The sequence below is a fragment of the Curcuma longa genome, chromosome 17 (assembly GCF_044706935.1).
Source record: "Curcuma longa cultivar G26 ecotype Majalengka, Jawa Barat chromosome 17, ITB_CL_G26_1.1, whole genome shotgun sequence".
Taxonomy (NCBI): Eukaryota; Viridiplantae; Streptophyta; class Magnoliopsida; order Zingiberales; family Zingiberaceae; genus Curcuma; species Curcuma longa.
Window position 1 is genome coordinate 3,101,810 of NC_133877.1, and position 23,913 is coordinate 3,125,722.

The window sequence follows — 23,913 nt, forward strand, 5'->3', positions numbered from 1 at the left end:
ATAAAAGTAAAGTATGATTAAAATGTTAATATACTTCAGTCAAATATGATGATATCGAATTCGTATAGCAAAAACGTGAGAGCAGGCACATCCCTTTATAAAAATTAGAAAAATAAAAAAAAAAGTGGGATGTCTGCCTATTGTTTATGTAGATGACCCTAAAATCTGCTTATACACTCCCTTATAGATTTGCCCGTTTGCGCAGTGATTATGGCCTTCTGGGACTCCTCATCTTTAACATCGACGTGAACAAAGGAGACGGGTTCACTCGCCGTCGAGGACCGGTAAGAAATACGATTAAGAAAACATGGACAAAATATTTTCACAAATGGTGAGAACAAATAATAAAAAAATTAAAATAAAATTTATTTATTTATTTATTTATTTATAGAAGGAAATAGCATGTTCCATCTCGCGTGTATCCACCACACGACTGCAAATTCACCTCTGTTTTTTTTTTATCCTGAACACCAACTCAGCTTATTTGTTCGTTGTGTTGTCTTTCTCTCGATTTGAACATGAAATTTTGTGGAGTTTCGTCCCCACCATTATCGCCAGCACCCTGCAGATTAAACTCAAATGCCTACCCATCTGGAACACATCAGAGCGAGTAATAATTGTTCCAAAATATGATCATCATACACCGTTAATGCCTGATTCCATCAACAACAAAGAAGCAAACAGACAATGCAATGACATTGCTTTGATTCTTCCGCCACAATTCTGTTGGATATCAAGCTATCCAAAATGCCCCACCGTTTCCCATCTCTTCTCCAGAAAAAAGTGGTCTATTTCATGCTGCCTGTAAATAGATTTTACGCTGTATGAATTGGACATTTTTTTATTGATAGAAAATCAATCCATGAAATAATTTAATCTATGCACAGCCAAAAAAAATATAACGTCAACCATAACAGAATGTTTTATTAAATAAAGAAAAAAGCAAAAAAGATATGATAAAACAAACGGTTTCTACACAATAAACCATTACGAGGGATAAAATAGGCACACTGGCTGCGATGGATCGGCATAAAACAGACATCACCAAAGTCGCGAAAGGGAACATGGTGCGTAAATGGCTCGCTAATAGACTCCTTGGAAGGATAATCGATCCCTCAAGGTGTCTAAAATGGATGACGCAGAAGTATTTTGTGCCAGTGTGAGCTTGAGGCGCCCAAATAGTTCTTCGCTGTCTTTAGCTTGAGAAGCAGCTTCAGCAGCTTCTTTAGCCATTCCAATGCGTGCATAAGCCTGAAAATTAAGCTTTAATAAACCAATAACAATAAACCAGACAATGATAGGAATGGTGGAAGTCAGTGTTCATCCATAGCATGTTGATATTTCAATGTCACTCATCGAATCAAATACTAGGAATGGAACTATTGCTACACTGGATGAAATTAGATTATCTGCAATATATACGCTATGCAGAGATCCATATGACATAATATTCAAGTGACAAAGACTCTAACGATGAGAAGAATGCTTGAAACATCCAAAGTTCAAAGAGCCTTGGGATGATTAGGAGTGAACAAGTACCAAATTATTTTTTTTTTTTACCTCTGATCTTTCTCTTGGTTCTGTAAGTTTTGGAATGTACTTGACAGCTTCAGCTTTCTCATCAGCATCAATACATGCTTCCACAAACGGTTTATAACCTGATATTTGAGTAAAAAATATATATCATAAATGTTGCATAAATCATCAGTTTTTCAAATTATTGTTATGAGGCACCATCTACGATGGTCCTTCGTCAAGCTTTAGCACAACTACCTCTGATGAAGCCACAACTAAGTAATGATCATTTAGAATTTTACTGTGTTAAAAAATCTCTTTCAAAAGGACAGATTTATAGATTTTTTTCAAGAAAAATCATACTAGATAACTTACCACCAGGTGGCCTTTTCTCCTTTGAAAACTTTTCTAGAGCATCCCAGTCTCTAACTGTAGCGAGTGCAAATGCTTTTAGCCAGTACCATCTTTTCTCAGAAACCTAAATTTCCATTCACTTTTGAAAATTCAAAGCAAATAAAAAAACCAGAATGTCCAAAAAAGTGTAAAATTGAATCCAAAATACCTTGAATTCTGCCCTTACTCTCATTGCCTCCCTATGATTTCCCAGCACAATGCATGTTCGTATAGTATCACTGATGCTAGAATCAACAAATATTGCCTGTTTCGTGGAAACTTCCAAGTCATGCTGCAATCTGTGAAGCAGTGGAAATCAATAAAAGGAATCGTAACCTTTTGTTAGAACTAATGTAGAGATGACCAAAGGACACCTCTGAGTAATTAAACCTTAGATCAAAGGACACAAGATGTGAAAATGCTACTAATAGTTAGGAAGCATGGAATAGTTTGGAAAAAAAACTGAGCAGAGTAGTGATATGTTATTATTGTCCAAACACTAGTTCATAACTTCATATTACCCTAAGAATAGGATAGATGCATGTTAAAGTCATACCCCTGCCAACTTATGGACTTCCAAGACATTTGCCATGTCAAAATTAAAATGGACTTCCCAAAGAAAGATGCAAAAACTCCTCCTATTAGCTTACCTCAGCAGCTTTGCATGCTCTTCTGCAGCTTTTGCTTCAAAGTTGTGTTCCTTGGTTTCAGAGAAAAGCTTCTGAGCTTGCTCAATAAGCCTAATCCGTGGACCATGGAGAGGAGATCCTTTGCTTGCCATTGGATTCTTTTCTAATTTCCACGATTCTTTTAGCAAAAGGATAGCCACCTCCTGAAAAGACAATGCTTACATATATAAGACCAGATATATTTAATTGTGAGGCAACAACAAATTCCCAACTTTGTGGAATGGTCCAAACAACAAGGATGCATATCCAAGTGCTTCAAAAAATAACAAAGTGCACAGGTTCAATCTACACTCAAGAACAGAAGATAAGTACTAAGTATATAACAAAATAGCAACAACATCACATGAATGAAAGTTATCCAAAGTTCCCATCACTAAACAAAACAGAAGTCCCAAGAGATATTAACAATAGTTGAACTAAATGATGCCATCTTAATACACATTTTTGAATCATGGTAAAGGCTACACAGAATCTCTTAACAAAACCAGTTATTATTTAAGAAGTCTTTATCACTTACTGGGAGTCGACCTGTTGAAAGAAAGAAATCCTTCAGGAACTCATGTTTGTAAGACCTACCAAGATAGAAAAAAGCATTTTGAAATGAAAAAGTTGCCAAACAAGATCATAGACAGGTAATACCTTGAATATGTGATAAACAAATCTCGAGCTAAAGGCCTTGCATTTATTGTTCCAAAGAAGTCCAAAGCAGGTTTCTGCAACAAAATGATAAATTATAATTTTGACACCATATTAGGTAACCAAGCTTCTGGTTTCCACTTCACACAAATGAAATTTTATTTCTCCAAAAATGCAATACCTTCTGCCAAATATGAAAAAGAACAAGATAAACAAGGTCGGTATCACCACTATCAATTGCTTTCACCAAGGCAGAGTCTTCCTCTTGAATGCTCAATAATAAAGGAACCTGTTAAAAGTAGATCCACGATTATTATGTGTTACTTGCACTTTTATAAAAAAGAAAATTCTCTTATCAGCAAATCAGCTACCTTTGCATGCAACATAAGCATTAAGAGCCTATGACATGATCATCAGACCAGATACATTATTAGCAACTAGATGTTTTACCACCAGAATTGAATCGTATCAGGGCTATGATGCAATAAAGAGTGTGTTTAAAAAAAAAAAAAAAAGAGGAACAAAACTAAAATAAAGATTGCTAAGGAATTGTTGTTCCAAACATTTGTCATCAATACCAGTAGAAAATAGCATTCTTAAAGGTATGAAATCCTACAATGGATATCATTCCCAATGATGGTACAAGAAGCTTTGTCACTCATATGACAGCAAAAAAAAAAATTGCTAGAATACAGATTAGTGCATTTGGGATCATAGAGTCTACCCGCATGGTAAGAATTGTTCCACAATTACCTTAAATGTGAATGGAACTATATATCATAAGATCTAATCTCTGAATTCAGTGGATCAAGAAAATTATGGAAGAACCAATTAGCAAGACTATCCAACTTCAGAAACTTAGTCCTCAAATGTTTTGTTACCCATGTATCCCATCATATTAAGTGCAATATCTTTCAAGTAATATAATTATACTATTCAAAAGTACCAAATGAACTTAAAGCATCTCTTACTTGCTTGGACGAACGTGGTTCATGATCAACGATCATGGCAGCTAATTTTCTGCGCCCACTTTTGTCTGCATGAGCGGCAATTGCAGCATAAGATATGCCTTTGCATAACTTTATCTGTAACAGAATTGCCATACTTGAGTCAGATATATTACAAAATATAGTTTTATAGATTTTCCCTAGAACAGAAGTTCAAACCTTGTCAAGCAAGATCTCCAGAAGTGAAGAATCTTGAATAGCAGATGAAGCTGTTATCTTTGCACAGGCCCAATGCATTATAACCACCTCCTAGAATCAAATATAATAAAAATGTAAACATGAAAAACAAAGCTGTGTGGCACAGAACTGTAACGAATAAATCCAAAAGACCAAATAATTAGGGATGCATCTCATGAATCACTTTTCTGACCTCCTTTCATATTTAAAATAATTGATTTTCTGAAAATAGATGTTTTTTGAATTTGATATTCCATAAGGTTCTTGGGAGGCATCTGATAGACCAGGATCAATTTTTATATACTAAAGGTTGTTGTCCTTGAGCTTGAAAGGAGCAAGCTTGAAAACCAATAAAAGGATTAAAGAACATCATAATCTTAGCATCATTAACAGTAACAATATCCATACCTCAAACACAGTTTCCAAGAAAATTCACCATTGAGAATTACCTAACAAAAACATGAAACAGAAACCCAAAGATCATGTGGATAAAGAAATTTACCGGGTTTAAGCTAAGGTATTGTGAAATTCTCAAAGCCACAAGATGGTGATTGGCATTAATCAGGCGTCCAGTCAATACTGGTGCAGTGAGCAACTGAGTGAAAAATGGTTTACTGTTAAAGGAAAAAATGAACATAAAACTCCAATAATGATCAGAAAAGTTAAGACCTTGTATTGCTGAATGCTGAGAGGGATTCCAATTTCATGGTTGCGGACAGCATTTAGTACTCTTAGTATTTTGCACATTTCTTGGAAACGATCTCGTGTAAACTGACTGCCAAAGCCAACTGGATATCATTGTCAAGATAAAAATCAGAAAAATAAGTAGTTCTTTCAGAATAAATAGATACCATTTTCATGGTTACAATAGACTAAGTGTTCTAAAACTATTATATCATTTGAAACTATAAACATAAAATGGCCATCACAACAATGTGTTTGGTAGATCCAATTGATCAGTCCATACACGTAAAAATTTATGTTAAAAACACGGTTATGAATGCTCATTATATATGATGGTTGGTGAAATCTATCAAAAGCAGTTCAAAGTAGAATTGCTGAGTAATGAAGTTGCATTATAAATTACTCAGAATATAAAGGAGGCACAAAATATGCACAAAAGTTATTTCAGCATTTAACTTCCCACTATCTAGAAAATAAATAAATAAATAAAAGATACTAGCATGTCTCTAGAAATAGAACCTATGTGATGTACTAACTTTAAATTCAAGAAAGAAAAAATAGCAAGCTGCCCCAGAGTGGTAAGTTTAAGCTAGCTATTCAGAGTTTTGCAGCATGTAGTTTTTTGCTCAAATGCCCTAGAACATTAAAAAAAAGTGGATTGGTAAATGAATAATCTCATAACTGCAAATCATTAGATAAATAGCTTCCACTGGTTATGGAATTAAGATTGAATACAGATTAAGGGATGGATAAATCATATCTTATAAATTCAAGATAGAAAACTAGCAAGCTATCCAGTGTGGTACGTTTAAGCAAGATATTCAGAGTTATGCAGCATGTAGTTTTTTGCCAAATGTCCTAGAACATTTTTAAAAATAGATTTGTAAATGAATAATCACATAACAGCAAATCATATGATAAAATAGCTTCCATTGGTTATGGAATTAAGGCTAAATACAGATTAAGGAATGGAAATGCAAGAATATGCAGCGCTCCATGTTGCATAATGAGAATGCATCCTCGTTAATCAATAAGGATCATAAATAGAAGCTAGCTTAAGATTTCCAAGCACAAGAGTACATCCCAAAGAAAATCATGGTGGGTAATTTTGCATAGATTAAAGTAAACCCAATTTATTACCAAGTCTTTTCAGTGCACTTGGAGAGTTACTGCTCCAAATTATCATATGCTAGTTAACTGAATTAAGAATCAAAGTAAAAATAACATGCCGATACAGAAAATAAATGAGATAATAACCAAAAATGCAAGTTTAATAAGTGCAGCTTATCATTCTACTTAGCAAAAGCAGTCAAAGCAAATACTAATCTGAGGTGAATCAGCCAACTATGAATACACACAAGCAAAAAAAAAAGCATTCATAGAAAACATTCTAGGAAAAACATATATAATGTCAAAACTCAGATATCTTCCTGATTTCAATGAAAAGATTGCTGTCTGCTAGAACCAACCTGCAAAAAGCTCGACCATAGCTAGCAGCTCTCAACAATGTCCTTTGGCGTGAAAGATCAAATTCATGCCCAGCAGCATCAATACAGGCCTCAACTGCCTCGGCCAATGAGGAGCGAATCAATCTTAAATTTTCATCAGCCTGTGAAATATCACCAGTGTAGAAATAGTAACGATTAATACAAATTATTAGCAAAGTACCAATAACACCTTGAGGCTAAGGTTTCAAGTAACGAATTTCTATCTCTGACCAAAGCTATACACAGTTTTGATATAATGGAGTGCTGAGGCACAACACTCAGCACACTTCACAAACTTCAGAGCATATTAAGATAGACTGAAATTAGTTTTAATTATATAATCCCTATCCACTTAGCCTCCACATACACACCTACAGCGATTAGAAAGTCATTTGAGTTCAAAATTTTAGAGAAAAAAATCACCAAACATTACAAGTATCTTGACTAATACCAAAATGAATGCAGTGCCTCAGATGGAAGTGTTGATTTTTGTAGCATCCTAATAAAATCCACCTGATAATTTTCCAAGGCCAAGATTAAATAATACTCTCAGCTTCAAGAGCACATATCATATTGGAATTTCTCCATATGTCCATAACTATCTCTGATTAACAATTGAGAGTTAGGCTTATATTGGATTAATAGAAAATTGAATATGCAGGAGAACAAGAAATAGATAAATCTCAAATGTTCTATCTTTGGTCATCCTCTTTGTTGGTTGGTACTTCTTCTCCCCTCTCTTCCTAAAGTGTTCCTTCTCCTTTCCATGACTGGTAGATGCAATTGAAATATGAGTCATGAGAAGAAAATATAAAGTGTTGGCCTGGCACAATAGCATTTACTCACATCAACACAAAAACTGGTGGTTATTTTCATGTAAAATTTATCTACAATTAAGGCAATTCATTTCTCTTACACTCCCAAGATATTAAAACCTAAATGATATTATTCATTTCAACCTCCACACCCTTCCTTTCTTTTCTTTGTGGGATTGATTCCTCCACACCCTTCTTTAATGAAACTACAATGATGTTCTAAAATAGCAAACATATTCAGATCTATAATATGGGTCTAATTGTCAAAAGGAAAATAAAAGAACAATTAGAATTAAGATATACATGCAGAATATAAGACATGGAATACAATCAAAATGGTTGGATGACAAATAGAAAATATTCTCAGTTTGTGAAATACATGAAAAAAGATGACTTAGCAAGACACCTTAGCACTGTGCCTATCAAAGTGCTCCAGGGCGTCGTATAGCAGAGCTGCTGGTAATGTGCTACCAACTTGAAAGATGGAAACAGTAGAGTCAGGAACTCGCTGAAGAAACTCCATGCTTGAATTTGACAGAATCCTCACGCCGTCACATTCAGGAATGAGTCTTATGGGTTCATCATACATATAACTCACTGGAGTTCCATTAGGACCCACCATAAGAAGCTCCTTTTCATCCCAATAGAGCAGCACACTATCTAGCCCACACCAAGCTATCTGCTCTGGAGGCAATGAAGACTGCAAATAAAAGATAAAACCTCCGTGATAAATTATTCCAAGCACTAACAACTAATTAGCACAATAAGGTTGATAGTACTTCAGCTCCTTTGCTTAATACATTGGCCTATAGTTGAAAGTTGCCTTACCTAAATGTGTATCATCAATTAACAAGTAAATGTAACTTGAAATAACAGTAAGCTTTTTAGCAAGAGTTAAATGATATAGTTTGAAACATGTAAAAATTGGTGCAAAAGGGAAAAAAGAAAGAAAGCATCCCTACATATAACATGAAGGTGTTCCATTTAGACGGGTGTACAAATATGGAATCCTGATTCACACATGTACAGCACATGAAACAATGAGCGTATCTTGCCTACAACCAGAGTGGATGTAAGGAGGATGGTTCCTAAGAGGAGATTGATAATTAACACCTTTATTTTACAGGAGCAACACAAAATGAAAGACAAAATCAACTCTATTAAAACAAGCTACTGGATATGAACTTCATTGGTACGATAAATTACTTTTAACAGAATTTTTACAAGAGCAATTTACAGAAATAAAGATTAGAGTTCAGATACACATCAGACATATACCAGGAAGAGAGGTCAAATCCTTGCAAGCGAGCTTTTTAGAAACCCACCTACTAAGCAGGTTATCCAAATAAGTGCAATTAAGTGAGGATAGATGTGTAGTAGAGTCCCATTGGCCAAGTAGTCCAAATGTTAGCTCCTGAAAGATCCTTGCAACTCCTAATAAATAGTGACTGAAGTCCTATATTGAGAGTTATCTAAGCAATTAACTTGACGCACAACCTTATATAGGTAACCAGATCCATGAAAACTGCAAAAAAAGCTAAAAGAGACAGAACTTCTATAAACGGTAATATTTCTAGTAAGAGACAAATTCAAACATAATTAAATATCCTAAAAAGGAAAGAAAGTATCCTAAGAACTATATCAAGGAAAAAATAGTCAATTAGACTTCCTTATCAAAATTGCACAGATGCAATGATTAATATACAACAACAACAATAAACAAGGTATATCCCACTAGGTGGGTCAGCTATATGGATCCTTCTATGTCAACGCGTTCCTTCCGAAAAACAATCTAGCATTAGCACAATAGTTTAATGGATTCATTCATTAAACATTTGTCTTATTTTAACGCTGGCTAGCAACCTAACGCAACCCTCCTCCTTTATCCAGGCTTGGGACCGGCTATGACGGAGTTAATTCGTCATGATTAATATATACTAAACATTAGCACCAAGGTTGAACCTTCAGTGGTGCTAACAACAGCAAAACACTTTGGCAGGGCACAAGTAGGGTGATCATAGAAATATTCTTAGAAATCATCAGTCATCACAATTCACGATATAAAACGGAGAACTATTAATGGTGGACCATAGGACAAGAATACATCAAATTTGATTTGATTGTTTCCCTAATTGTATTTTTATATTCAATGTTGTAAATTTAACTTGTGAAATTGAGGATTACAGATTAGATCGGGCTTAAAGGTGTATAGAGAGTTGAAGACACTCAATGTGAAAGATCCATGTCAGAGTTAGATAATCTGCTTTGGGCTTGTGGGCCTATGGTGTTGAGTGTCAACAAGGTTACTTTTTTTTTTGTGTTCCTCTTTTTTGTGTATTTAAACTACCACCTCTCGCGGACAAGCAAATCTTGTGAAAATCATGGGTTGTTTCCTCTTTTTATTTTTTTTATTTGTGACTGTTACAGCTCATGGTCTATCCTTTGTTGGGATGATTCTATACCGTCTATCCAACTTCTAACAAATATTATCAGGGTACCAAAGACAATATGTATGGGATCCTTGCATGATGACAAAGGCAAGTAGATAGTTGTTGCAGATACAGTATTGAAATCAATAAATGTGATGTCAAGGATATGACATAAGTTGGTCAACAATTCCACTCCATAGCAACTAGAGATGAGCGCTATATTTACGGAACAAGATTTTAAGCCAGTATTGGAGTAGTAGATGGACCACTCTATACCATTTGGAGATAAGATTCTATGACAAAATTCAGTCAAGCAGGTGATTTCCATAACCACAAGTTGATTTGGTGAACAGAAATGGTATAGGAATCCTCTTTCAACCAAATCAAAACGTAATAAATAAATTTTGATTTTACTAGATTATTCTTCCTAATCAAAGAAGAAAAATGATAAATTTGATTTGAGAAGATTTCTCTTCCAATTTTTTTTTTATATTTTTACTAGATTTGTCTTCCTCTCCAAATCATCTTTTTGTTTTCATCTTTAACATTGTAAACTTGTAATATTTCAAAGCAAACTTCAGTGTTGTATTTACCTCGATGGAACTAAGATAGAAAACAATGAAACGAAATTATCAATTTCTCTTGTTTAATTGAAAGAAAATAACAAGGCAGAAGAAATTTGTTTCCATCCAATTCTTCTATTTATTTCCACCAGGATCTGGCAGAAAGAAGGGAGATAAAATTTAAGCATCCAATAAACACAATAAGTAATTAATTTTATTTATTTCCTTTCATTCCATCCAAATGAAAAATGGAATGGAGTAGAAATAAGATATTAGCACTCATATCTTTTCTTTTCCTTTTGTATACATTTTATTTCTCTTCTTTCCGTTTGCTCAAACTTTGCTATTTCTCTCCTATCTCTTCTTATCCAAACAAGCACAACATAAGTGAGGTTTATAATTTCACAAAGGAACCAAAAGCGAGAGATCCTTGTGATGATCATTATCAGAAGCTCTCATGTTTCTGTTTGTTGAATATGATTATTAGTAAGCTCATTGATTCTTATTTCCGTTTTGTGTTAGTATGGATTTGACTCATTAGCAAGCAGATGGAGACCAGCCACATCCTATATGCCTATGTTCTCCACTTTTCAACTTACATTTTTCTCTTCGTTAGGAATAATTGTATTTCGCTGATCTAGTCTTAACATATTAGATCCATACAGGCTACAAGTGGAAGAAGGTGGCTTTGTTAGATGTTGATACAAGAAACAATTAATAAAATCAATTTTATGAGCGATTGGCAGTTTCATGAATTGCATCTCAATAATTTGAAAATGAGCTAAAACCAGAAGTCACATGAAAAAAAAATGTTGTGGACAGAAATGGAATTAAAGAAAAATAATGAGAGCACAGAATTCAGCCAACCTCGCAAGGATATTCAAAGATTATCCTAGAGAAGTCCGTCAGGATGACCAACAGACGTCCATCGTGCGTGAATGTTGCAAGATACTTCCCATTCTGAGAGACGGCCATCTTCTGGAAAGGCCCCACGCCGACCCCAAGCTGCTGCACACCATCCTCTTCCACCATCAGCACGTGATCCCCTACACCAAGCAGCACTTCCACGTTTCCAGACATGGTGTACTGCGGCTCGATCACGGCCACGCACAGTGGATACTCCTCGATTCCCGGATCAGCAAGCTTGCACGGGACCGGATTCTTGAAATCGGGGACGCAGAAGATTTGGAACCCCTCCGTAATGCACACCATGCCGTTGCCCCAGAAAACGCACTCGACAACGCCCTGCTCGAAACACTCCTTTCCCAAGGAGAACTGCGGAGCGCAGAGCTCGGCGTGGACATTGTAAGAGTAGACGGTACCATCCTGGACGACACAAACGAGTACCTGATCGTCGGTCCAGGCCATTCCAACGAGGCGCCCTCCGGGGCGGTCCCATACGGCGGAGGCGAGGGGGCGGCCGGCGGCGTTGAAGATAAGGAGTTTGCGGCGAGCGGACTCGGCGTAGAGCTGAACGATCTTGGAGTCGTCGCGGATGGCAGCGACGGGTCCACCGAAAGGGGCAGCCGCGACGCGGTGGCGGGAGAGGTCGATGCGACCCCACTGCATGGAGTAGATGGTGAGCTTGCGGTAGAAGCGGTTGTACAGGAGCTGCCACTCCCCGGCGACGGAGACGGCCGCCATGATAGGTAGGGCTCCGGCGATGGAAGGCAACCGGCGGGTGGGTAAACCCTAGATCTGGGATCGTGATTTTGAGAGGTGAGAGGAGGAAGAGCAAGCGGAGGACGACAAAATCAGAGTTCTCCTTTATTATTATTGTGTTTGATCGTGTAAAGCGGAGAAGAGCCCATAACTTTGTTCCTCTCCTCTCTTACTCTTCAATAAACTGGATTTTGTACAAAAGGCTTGGCCTTGTTTCTATAGCTGTAATCGAGTTAAATTGGAATTTTTTGTTATCCGATTATATTTAACAAGTTAACTCAATTAACCTAAGCTAAGTCTAAAATCAGATAAATGGTTATTCAAGTGTTTTTTAGTTTGAACTTAATTTATACTTGAGTTTAGCTCATTTAAAATTATACAAGTCTTAATTCAAATTTATTTGCTTGTTTGACTGATATATTTTATTTATTCATATATCTGTTATAAATATTATATTAATAAACATGGTTATTTATTTGTGGATATTATTTGTGAATAATTAATAATTTTTATTTTGATGATTTTATTCATTTTTTATGAGTATTTTAAATTTATGTATTTAATCATCACTGTACATATTGAACGCTTAGTAAAATGTTGAACTTGTTTTACAGCCCTAAAGTCGACCATAAATCATAATTGAGTTATAATTCATAATTCATCGTACGTTTGAACATTATTTAAAAATAAACCGTCTATTCGTCTACTGTTTTGAGATATTAAGTTTAAAAAAAGGAACAATAATATCAAATAAAATTCCAATATATTAGAGGAACGAACGAAATAAAATTATTTTTTAAATAACTAATTATTAGATCGGAAATTAAACCAAATCATTGTTCCGTATGATAATTATATTATTATTTTGGTTCACTTTCTTATCGTGTTTTACAGGATATACATTTTAACTTGATCGACGTGACATGAAACTTTGGGAAGGACTTTCTTCTTTGAAACAAAGGATCACGAATTTTATTAACTAGGTCCTTGGATATCAGCTGACATTCAGATAGTTTTGAAATACTTCTTCAAAAGCCATGATGTTCTTAAAATGCTTTACTCTTGCCCAGAACAAATTAAAGTGTGCTCGATTAATTGATATATATATAGTAAACTATATTATATAACACACGGACTACGGTAGTCTCTAATCATTTTTGTTTCTTTCTTTTTGTCGAGAAAAATATGTTATGGTTCCTTATTACACAGTAGCATCCCAAGCCTTGATAAATATCAGTTGTGGTATAACCATCGTGAGACTGTAAACCTTTAGTTTCCTTGTTGCTTCGTACTAGTTCTCATTGTTGATAAATGATACAGACTAAGCAAGTTGTTAGTTTAACTTTGCTTGTAAGAGAATCAGGCAGACTAGACCTAGAAGAAGGCGAGTTTCACTTGTACTCGTGATCTTGTTGCTGGGATGCGAGTTGCTCTTAAGCGTTTAGTTATAAATTGTCTCAATGGTTTAGCTTAGCAATAAAACCCTAAACCCTGAGAACAACAAATGGATTATATTGTAATTGAGCAATTATTCAACGTGGATATTAACTCGAAGGATCTTTTCTTTCTCCAAATTCTAGTTGTTTTTTTCCCTTCAGCAATCCGCACGGTCTTGATTTGATCTTTTATTAACCTTCTCCTCTTTGGATCGGATGTGTTTGCCGTGTGAAGAGAAGCATGTTATGAAATGACCCTCTTGAGCGTGTCTCTTCTAATCTTCCTGATACATGGTGTACTACACCTTTTCTTCATTTAATCCCTGTATGAAATTCACTTATAGTATTGTTGTTTTGTTCTTGTTTGAGACCATCTTCTTTCCTATTAAACTGATTATCTAATTGATTCGCTAGGCCTAATCTACCCGCTTAATTTGTTTGTTAGGTTCATCGATTTACACATTTACTTTTTTTTTCTATTTTGATTTTGATTTGATAGTAATTATATTAGATAAAGGTCAAATTATGGAATGTATTGAATGGTATGATTCATTTGAATGTTTTCGTCCTAAATTGTGAATTCAAATGTTAAAATTGAATCATTATAGAAATAGATCATTTCCGTTCCATTTTGTTCTGTTTCACTCACTCGGTCAAAAGTCATCACTGCGGTGGTTCATACTTTTCCACTAATTCTTCTGGATACAAACGATAATTTATTACTAGTAGTTCAAGCATAGAAACACAAAAATGTCATCTTAATTTCTCCACCCTTTTCTTCTTAATGGTAGAAGGGAATGTAGTGGACTGATGGTGCACTGCTATTTTGAATAATACACGTAAGACCAAATTTCCAAATCGACATTTTGTTTTCAGTTCCATTGATTTGGACCACTTGTATTTTATTTAACTGGAATGAAAAAAGAAAATATTTCAGCTCTTCCCTTTCCAGGTCACAAGTGGTGGGATGAGGAAGACACAAGTAGATAGATGCATATGGTTTGTGTGGCTTAGAGTCCCTCTCAGAGACGTACAGTAACTATTTTGATTTCGTTTCAAAGGAACTGTTGCCAACTTGAGATATAAATTTTTTGTGTGGTCAGGCCAGCATAAGCACAGATCTATTTCCCTCTCTACAATTGACCAAAAAGAGTGAAGCACACGAGGAGAGAGTTTGCAGACGTAAACATGACTCTTGTTCCATCAGTGAGATGTAAAGAAAACAGTCTTTAAATTCTTACGAATGAAATGACCGGCAACACACTGTTCTTAGATTTGTTTTGTAGAAATTTATTAATCAAACTGTTTACAAATTGAGGAGATAAATTTTGTCAATTAATCAACATGGTATACTACACATTCAACGACCAACCAACTGGAGTCAAAATGAAGGCATGTTCATAAACTAGTGTGTAAGTTAACTAGCTTTCGGATTACTTCATACGATCCCCATGACCCTTCCATTCCTTTCCATAGCAGGGCCATTAACTCGTGTCCTGTCACGAGAACTACAGCTCCATGTGAGCCGAATCCCTTTTATCCCTTTGGCGACGAACAACTTGGACCATCAGAAGCTATGGCATAATTGCCACAGCATGCACAAGCACAGGGGCCTGCTATGTGGCCCGTGGCCTCTGTGCAGTGCAGATTATAATAACCATCATCCTGTTGTGGGGAAATGATGTTAAAGATTACAGCATGGGCAGTGAGAAGGAGGGACTAAAGTGGCCCTGCCATGCTTCCTCCCATCTCGTGCAAGGCATCGATTCATCCTTTTTTACAGAACAAAAGGGAGAAGAAGAGCATCCTGCGCAACAGCGAGTAATGACATTTGGAAAACTTCAGTGTTATGTTGATGTTGGCATTTACTCACGGTTGAAATCTAACTTGGAAGGTATTACAGAGAGTTAAGATTTGGCCCTGAGATGGAGGGAGGATAAATGGTTAGCGGAGTAACGCCAGCCATGAAGTTGGCTTTGGAGGTTTTTTTACTGGTCAGCGCATTTAATCACTTCCTTGGTGCATGGTCTTCTCTATTTTTCAACCCGACTCCATATGCCAACCCTGCACTCTCCGCTAGCTTGCTTTATCCTTACTGCTTTTTCTCTCTCACGCAAAGCTCTCTCTTCCTCCATCGCACACAAACCTCTCTTTTCCTCATCTCACGTTGAGAAATAGAAAGAGAAAAGGTAAACATTTCACCAAGTTGCTGCCTTTTCTGCTTCCAAACTGTTGAAAATTTGAGGAGAAAAGCTTCTTCGTGTTGCCTATCTTCATTGCCCATCTGTTCTCTGTTCTTGCATTAGACTTTTTTTCCTACCACTCTATTTCTTTGGCTTCTTTAGGTCCACATGTAGGCTGATCTCTCGCTGGAAACCAATATAATTTCCTTTGCTAGATTCTTCTTGGTTCCTGCTGTAGTAATTGTGTTAAAGATTGAGCCTTTTTTCCCCCCTTGAAAGCCTTTTGCTGGAGGACGAAACCCCTTTACTTTGTCACTCAAGGATCATCGAGATTAGAAGAACAGAAATAGGTACTTCTCTTTCTTCTGGTTGCAGTACAATACGCATCCAAGCTCTTTGGGTGGTTTTTTCATGTACATTTGGGGTTTTCTGTTTCACGTACGTTTTCAGGGTTTCCTACCAGGTCTAAATTATAGTTCTGAGCGAGTATTACTTTGATTCTCAATTTCCAACTGCATTGTATTAGTCATTATTGAAGAAAATTGATGGGAGAAATCCCAAAAATTTGTGCCAAAATTGTGGATAATTGATGATTTACAACTTCAACAACTGAAAAACTCTGCAACAAAAAAAAGGGGGGGCCTTGGAAATTTTCATTTTTTATAGTGAAAAAATTGGTCTTTTACTCTAAGTATTCCTGTCATCGATTATAGATAATTTAGCAGCTATTTTACTGCATTCGTTGTTGGTTTCAGGGATAAAAAATGTCATCAGGTGATTCTTTAAATGCTGAATTATCAGAAAAGACACCAGTGCTTGGGCTGAGACTTTGGGTTGTGATTGGCATTTCTGTTGGTGTTTTGATCGTGTTCATTCTATCTATCCTCTCCCTATGGGTCACATCTCAGCGGAAGACGAGGAGGACCTTCGATAAAATTGCTGTCTCACAAATCCCCAACGTGTCAAAAGAGATTATAGTGGACAGAATTGGCACTCGTAGCCTTGCCCAGTCGCTTCAAGAGCGCGATGGAGCTTTCTTCTCATCCTATGACAAGTTTAGTGAGGACTCTGGAAAAATGCTTACCCATATGACAGTGAGCAAATCTAGTGATGCTGATAACATGAGCCAATGCAGTTCAGTTTACCACATTGACAGGGCTGGTAGTTCGTATTCTGGCGATGAAGGTAGCTTAGGTCATGCCAGAAAACCATACTCACCATATAGTCTTGTTACCGCGTCTCCGTTGATTGGTTTGCCGGAGTTCTCACACTTGGGATGGGGCCACTGGTTTACACTTCGGGATCTTGAGAATGCTACAAATCGGTTCTCCAAGGAAAATATCCTTGGGGAGGGTGGATATGGAGTTGTTTATCGGGGGCGTCTAATAAATGGAACTGATGTTGCAGTCAAGAAGCTTCTGAATAATCTGTTGGTGTTTTTTTTTTAATAGTCTCGTTGCTTTTGTGATTTTCAATGATCCAAAACATTGTAGTTTGAAATTGTTGTCTAATTTTGCACTTGATGAATATTTCAGAGGCCAAGCGGAGAAAGAATTCCGAGTGGAAGTGGAAGCAATTGGCCATGTCCGACACAAAAATCTAGTCAGACTTCTGGGATATTGCATAGAAGGAACGCACAGGTGAAAGCCTTATGAGCACTGATTTGAACTTGCCGAATAACTAGATCTCCTAACAATTATACTAATACTATCTTCTGGTTCGACCAAATTCCATACAAATTTGAAACATGTTGTATAATAAAGATTAAATCTTTACAATTACGTGTTAATAAACTATACTTTTCCTTAAAATGAGAGAATGTTTCAAACTTCTTTCTGATCAGACATGGAGTAGTTGATTCTTCACTGGGAATTTCCAGAACTTGATATGACAATAATAATAATAATAAAAATACTTTTTGCAGAACTCATCATCTAATTTTTCTAGTCTATAGGATGCTTGTTTATGAATATGTCAACAATGGAAACTTGGAGCAATGGCTTCATGGAGCTTTGCATCAACATGGTGTTCTTACTTGGGAACAACGCATGAAGGCGATCCTAGGCACCGCCAAGGCGTACGGTTTCTCACTAAATTCATACTCGAACACCTTTGGTTATATTCTAACAGATTCGTGTTGATTAAGGCATAGCGGATGGTAGTTAAGTAATTGTATATTTGCAGTCTTGCTTATTTGCACGAGGCAATCGAACCAAAGGTTGTTCATCGCGACATAAAATCCAGTAATATCTTACTTGACGATGAATACAATGGGAAGGTGTCTGATTTCGGGTTAGCTAAGCTCTTGGGTGCAGGCAAAAGCCACATTACTACCAGAGTTATGGGAACGTTCGGGTATGCCACTTTTCCCTCATGTGGAGTTTAATTTCATTGTGTTTACACTTTACACCACCAAAATTAGTTTTTTTTTTTTTTTTTTTGCTTTCGCTTCAGGTATGTGGCTCCTGAATACGCGAATACTGGACTTCTGAATGAGAAGAGTGATGTTTACAGTTTCGGAGTTTTGTTACTAGAAACAGTGACCGGAAGGGATCCTGTGGATCATGGCAGGCCTGCAAATGAGGTACATTCCTTCCGACATAGCAATTTTATGAACTAGGTCACTGCATGAAAACATGTATCCTTAAGGTTGTTATGCTGATGCCAAGTGAAATTGGAGATGCAGGTGAATCTTGTGGAGTGGCTTAAAATGATGGTTGGGAGTAGGAGAACAGAGGAAGTAGTGGATCCTGTTCTCCATGTTAAACCAGCTGCGCGAGCTCTTAAGCGCATTCTATTGGTTGCTTTGAGATGTGTGGATCCCGAGTCTAACAAACGACCTAACATGGGTCAGGTTGTCCGAATGTTGGAAGCCGACGAGGTCAGTTTGAACTTGCAGAAACATCTTCATCTAGTTTTCAGTTTCATCTCAAGGCACAGCTTGAGAAATTTAATGTGCATTGCGTTTTCTTCCCTAAAAGGATCGAAGAAGCCGATGGAACCATGCAGGAAAAATGGAGATTGAGCCTGTAACGGAGAGTAACAATTCAAATGATCTGGAAAGTAAAGAAGCAGGTGGATCATCATCGTCAGAGAGGTTGATCGTTTGATTATTATTTGCAAAAACAATTCAGTTATCAGCTTTGCCCTTTTGTTAGCAATTCAAGGAAGTTACATCAGCAACAACAGGGCTTGTGACAATGAAGACATTGTTTGTGTTTCTCGAGCTTTGCTACGGTTTCTGCTAGCTGCATAACGAGGAGATCTTGGAGAGTCAATTCAATGTTTTTCAATTTCCAGAGTTCATCCATAGATTTCCTGTACAGATGTCCATGTAGAAATTACTCTTTTTTTTAAAAAATTTCTTATAAAGTTATCACTTGGTTTCTTAGCGGAGTTTCTTATTGTTCCTCTTAAATTTGTTTTTTATCTTTAGTTCATCTTCTCATATATTTTTGTTTTTTTCTCCTTAGGCATTCTATTTTAAATAGAGTTTACATTATTGGGTTTGTTAGCCAAGTGTAGACTTGATATGAAGGCATTAATAAAATAATACTTAACAGAGATTATGGTTGCATTTAATATTTTAAATATCTGTTTTTTCATTAAAAGACCATAAATTAATTTATAAATCTTCTTGTATTTAAATTTCGAAGAGTGTGATTTTTTATCTGGTTTTAACACAAATCGTAAAATGAAGATTTGTGATAAAATATTAAAACTCTTGAATTATCAAAAGCAAGCTCATTCATAATCTTGCTTTATTATTTTATTAATTTATTTTTTTGTTGAAACTTTAGATTGATGGATCGGTGGTGTTATCCAATAGTTGAGTCTCGACAATGACTCATCGAACCGATGAATTTCGGTACGGTGACGTGGACCTTGTCTTATCTATACTCTCAATATATGAGGTGAACCTCTGCCAGTTTATTTTTCCCATATTACCCTTCTTTCATGGCCATCATCATTTAATACTGTTTCGTCTCAACCTACTAAACAACTTAGCTAATGCCCAAACTTCTTAGTAGCAATGATGCTGCAGTAAGAGTGAAATCATTTTCAGAAAGGCATGATGAACAATTCAAGTTTTGATAACGTTTTTGTAGGTCTAATATATTTTAAGAGAAATATTTCTTGATGCATGTTTCTAGTTGAACCTAGTGGGCACTCATTAAGAGAATTAGATTCCCTCAATGTTAATGGATAAACATTGCTATTAGTCTTGTCTAAGCTAGGAGATTAGCTAAGCATATAGCATTTAAAAGAAAAAAAAAAGGAATCAATCACTTAAAGTATTTGGTTTGAGATGGAATCAAGAGAATATATGCATTTGTTGCAATATCTACATCTTGTTTTGGTTTTCCACAAGAGGAGTGCAAAGGGTTAGACATGGAATGGAAATGTAATCCAATTATGAGATAATGTCTTGTTGCTTGATGAACATAGTCATAGATTCTTCACATTCTTTTTTGAACAGCACATAGGAATGTTATTTTTTAGCCAATTCCAACTAATTAAACCTCTTTTGCATCAAATATTCTTGCATCTCTTGTGGTGTCACCATCACCATAGCTAGGGTAATGGTATAGGTGAATTAATGGGAGCACTCTTTAAAGATGGATTGAGTCAAATCATGTATAAATCATAGAATGTTTATGGCTAAGTAGAGAGCATGAATAGATTTCTAAGAGCATCATTAGCTCATAGGTAATCTCAATCCAATTAATCATCTAGCATTGTTAGGTCTATAAAAGTGTTTTGATCAAAATCATCTTGACAGACACAAAAGTATCTTGATGCCAAACACTAATCATATGGGTAAGATGAGGGTATGAATGAGTTTGTGAGTCCAAACTACTTTGATGATGTTAAATAATTTATTTTGGATAAAAAAACTATTACTGTTTTCTCATTTATATGAATCCAATGATACTCAGTTGTTTCTCATAAATGCCTAACTTTCGGAGCTCAAAACCTTAGGAAACGATTTTTTCAGGGTTAAATGTATGTTGGATATTTAAGAAGAAATGAAAATAGGAAGCATGATTTAAGAAAATGTGAAAAATGAGTGCACGGATAGAAAGGGAAATCTCATGGAAGACAAATTGAATGAGGTTTAGAAATCTAAGAGAGGACAAGTCCATATAGCATATTGTATTTGTGTATTTGAATGCACCATCCGTGCACTTCGCCAGTCCACAGTGCCACTGCAAAAGCTATTACTGTATTTATCATAAACATAATTAAGATGCAATAATGATGGCTCAGGATGATTTCCAAAAAGACAAAGCAAGGGTCAACTGGGCAATATGTTTGCTTTCCTAATAATTTAAGAATCCAGGCATCAATGCCTAACAATCTTTTGAATAAATAACTACTTATTGAATAATTGAGTTATAATTACTGATGACCCATTTGGTAATAACTTATTATCGCACAGGACATTATGCACTTAGTTTTACATGATGTTTAGTGTTGGATCTCTTTATCTATGTTATATATTACATATATAAGCCAAAGCAAAAGCACCCAAAACTGCTTTATTTTCATGCGGCAACTTTTCTTGATTCATATTTCACACTTGGTTTTTTTTTTTTTAAAGATTTGCAATGCCTCAACTTTGTCATTTAATAAAGCAAAATCAGTTGAAAGAACTTTAACAAAAAATACATATTTAATGCTAATACTTTATGAAATGCTTCAATTTCTCCAGTAGAAGGGAAATGAGACACATGGTAATGTGAAATTATTGCTTTGCAAGGCATCTTCCACGTTGAGCAAGAGTAGTGATTGATTTAGTGACTGTTTCAGAACCAAAACTCTGAGAACTTGGAATTGATTCCTTCCTCTTCTTTTAACATCATCGAGTATTTCGTCTTGCTCGCATCTAAAAGTCTCAGGAATCATGAGTCATACATGGTAATGTGAAATTGCTTTGCAAGGCATCTTCCACGTTGAGCAGGAGTAGTGATTGATTTAGTGACTCGTTTCAGAACCAAAGGCTCTGAGAACTTGGAATTGATTCCTTCTTCTTTTAACATCATCGAGTATTTCGTCTTGCTCGCATCTGAAGGTTTCAGGAATCATGAGTCACACAGCACTTGCAGTCTTCAGAATAAGTGCAATTTGAATATTTGATTCAAATATCACTTCACAAGACTATGTTCTTCTCTTTTTTTGGACCAAATATTTATCCCGATCATTGTGAATTGCATTTGTTGTCTTGAATTTTAAAACGGAGTGCAGAAATATTTATTTCATTGTCAATGCATTTTGAACTTGAAATATAAAATATTTCAATACAGAGGTGAACACTCCGTTTAATTGCTCCATTTTATTCATGGGCAACCCAACGGTCTGGTGTTCCTGCGGGATAGGATGAAGTGCGGAAGACGGCGGCCTTGCATTCCTCCTCGCGGAGAAACTTAGGGGGCGTTTGGTTTGGAAAATATTTTCCATTTTCTGTTTTCTATTTTCTATTTCCAGTTTTCCTCTAATCTATGTTGTTTTCTGTTTTCTAGAAAAGAAAACTGGAAAACATTTGTTTCTAGAGTTAACTGATGGTATATTTTTTTTTATTTTTTAAACTCTTCCAACAGCTCGCCTATAGTTAGGAACTCCTCCTCGTCCGCCACCTCCACCTTCTCGGGCAGGGAGGCGGTCTCGTCTTCTTCCTCCTGCGCAACCTCATCTTGCTCCGTCGTCAACTTGGTTCCCTTCATTGGCCCTAAATCCGTCTCAGCCCGCCAGAGCCCGAGATCCACGCGCACCCCGCCGCCGTCTCATCCGTCGTCGTTCCCTTAGATCGGCTCCTCCAGAACGCCGGAATCTGCATGCAAACCTCCTTGTCCTCGTAAATCACTTCTTCCGGCGACGACGGAGCGAGGGAGCAAGGGAGGTAGCCGCCGGCGCGGCTCTCGATGAACTCTTGGTAGATATCACCCGCGGAAGAGGTGGTGGAGGATGAAGGGGAATGTTGGTGTGATTTGGCGAGGAGGAGAACAACGATAGCGTTGCCGAGGAGGAAGACGAATCGGGGGCTGAGAATGACGGCGACGAGGTGGCGGAGGATGTCGGCGGAGAGGTGAGCGGCGGCGGGGACGCGGGCGGAAGACCAGGAGAGGAGAACAACGGCGGCGGCGGCCTCCAGACAGCGGAGCAGTGTGCGGATCTGGTGGAGCCGGTGATATCGCCGCATCGCCTTCTGCTTTTCCGCTTCGATCGCGTCCATTTCCACTCTGCCTTTTAAGATCGAACGGCCCAAATAAATCAATCAAGATCAATAAAAAAAGAGGAGAGACATTGACACTGCTTGACGAGTGATGAAAATTGAAGTGAGCGCTTTGGTTCTAGATGGAGGGGGCTTTTATAGGCACGCAAAGCCAATATATATATTTTTTATCAAAAAATAATATCGGAGGTAAATCAAAAAATTATGAAAATTGGAGTGAGCGCGTTGGTTCTAGATGGTCACGTAAAGTCAATATATATTTTTTATATCAAAAATAATATTGGAGGTAAATCGAAAAGTTAATTTCATCAAAATTTGATCCTTATCCACTTCAACAAAATTACTTCGTCGTAACCAACTCAATTATACCCTAAAGACTTTTACTAGCAACTCATATACAATTATCAACTATCTTCTCAAATATACTATTCTCATTATTATCTCCCTTCTAAATCCAAAATCTTTCAAGCACATTATTATACATGCTATATATATTGTAGTAGTTACAATTTCATAGCTACTATAACGCTAATTCAATCCTATTCATCTATCATTGATGTTATAGCAGCTAAATTTCATAATTACTACAATACAGATTGGACTTGTTCATCGAATATTCAATGTTATGATTTCATAACTACTGCAATACAAATTCGACCTACTCAATTAATATTCACGTTATAATTTCATAACTACTAACTCACCTAATCAATTTAGGATACTATACATAAATTTTTTTAATTTAATTCTCCTAATTATTTCTTTAAATATTTTATTACTTATCAGAAATAGTTGTTATGATAGCTATGCATGTGATTTCAGGTTTCATTATTTTTTTATTTTAAAAATTGTTATTTAATAGAAATTTGATGTTTGTAGGCTCTGAAAAAAGTATTAGCCGGTCGACCTCCCAATGCTCGCTCCATCTCTATAAATTTAGTCAAAATTTAAATATATATATACTTGTATTTGTGAGCGCGCACCGATCGCAGCCGTCCATTTC

The 23,913-nt window shown here is 36.3% G+C and overlaps 2 protein-coding genes and 1 pseudogene across 2 annotated transcripts; 1 reads left to right on the forward strand and 2 right to left on the reverse strand.

The window, feature by feature from the left end:
* Positions 1-716: 716 nt before the first annotated feature.
* LOC141811938 (protein VACUOLELESS1) lies at positions 717-12,215 on the reverse strand. The gene is made up of 15 exons (XM_074700022.1): positions 11,263-12,215; positions 7,810-8,103; positions 6,571-6,710; positions 5,087-5,192; positions 4,920-5,012; positions 4,400-4,489; positions 4,205-4,318; positions 3,415-3,522; positions 3,237-3,310; positions 3,115-3,169; positions 2,559-2,740; positions 2,078-2,207; positions 1,891-1,993; positions 1,561-1,658; positions 717-1,251 (listed from the first exon to the last, which is right to left on the reverse strand). The coding sequence occupies exons 1-15, from the start codon at positions 12,037-12,039 to the stop codon at positions 1,084-1,086; spliced, it is 2,532 nt and encodes an 843-aa protein (XP_074556123.1). The 5' UTR covers positions 12,040-12,215; the 3' UTR covers positions 717-1,083.
* A 4,216-nt stretch (positions 12,216-16,431) lies between these two features.
* Positions 16,432-18,786, forward strand: LOC141811940 (putative receptor-like protein kinase At2g42960). The gene is made up of 7 exons (XM_074700024.1): positions 16,432-17,105; positions 17,212-17,316; positions 17,631-17,753; positions 17,861-18,031; positions 18,131-18,260; positions 18,363-18,557; positions 18,658-18,786. The coding sequence occupies exons 1-7, from the start codon at positions 16,441-16,443 to the stop codon at positions 18,784-18,786; spliced, it is 1,518 nt and encodes a 505-aa protein (XP_074556125.1). The 5' UTR covers positions 16,432-16,440.
* Positions 18,787-22,013: 3,227 nt separating this feature from the next.
* LOC141811521 (uncharacterized) lies at positions 22,014-22,910 on the reverse strand (annotated as a pseudogene).
* Positions 22,911-23,913: the final 1,003 nt, after the last annotated feature.

What these genes read in the sequence shown, in the direction of transcription:
- LOC141811940 (XM_074700024.1), top strand. Translation starts at nt 16,441, where the DNA reads ATGTCATCAGGTGATTCTTTAAATGCTGAATTATCAGAAAAGACACCA. An exon ending in AGAGTTATGGGAACGTTCGG is followed by an intron (nt 18,032 to 18,130) that starts GTATGCCACTTT and finishes CTTTCGCTTCAG; the next exon opens with GTATGTGGCTCCTGAATACG. An exon ending in ATGGCAGGCCTGCAAATGAG is followed by an intron (nt 18,261 to 18,362) that starts GTACATTCCTTC and finishes TTGGAGATGCAG; the next exon opens with GTGAATCTTGTGGAGTGGCT.
- LOC141811938 (XM_074700022.1), bottom strand. Translation starts at nt 12,039, where the DNA reads ATGGCGGCCGTCTCCGTCGCCGGGGAGTGGCAGCTCCTGTACAACCGC. An exon ending in TATGGTCGAGCTTTTTGCAG is followed by an intron (nt 5,193 to 6,570) that starts GTTGGTTCTAGC and finishes TGGCTTTGGCAG; the next exon opens with TCAGTTTACACGAGATCGTT. An exon ending in AACCAAGAGAAAGATCAGAG is followed by an intron (nt 1,252 to 1,560) that starts GTAAAAAAAAAA and finishes CTTAATTTTCAG; the next exon opens with GCTTATGCACGCATTGGAAT.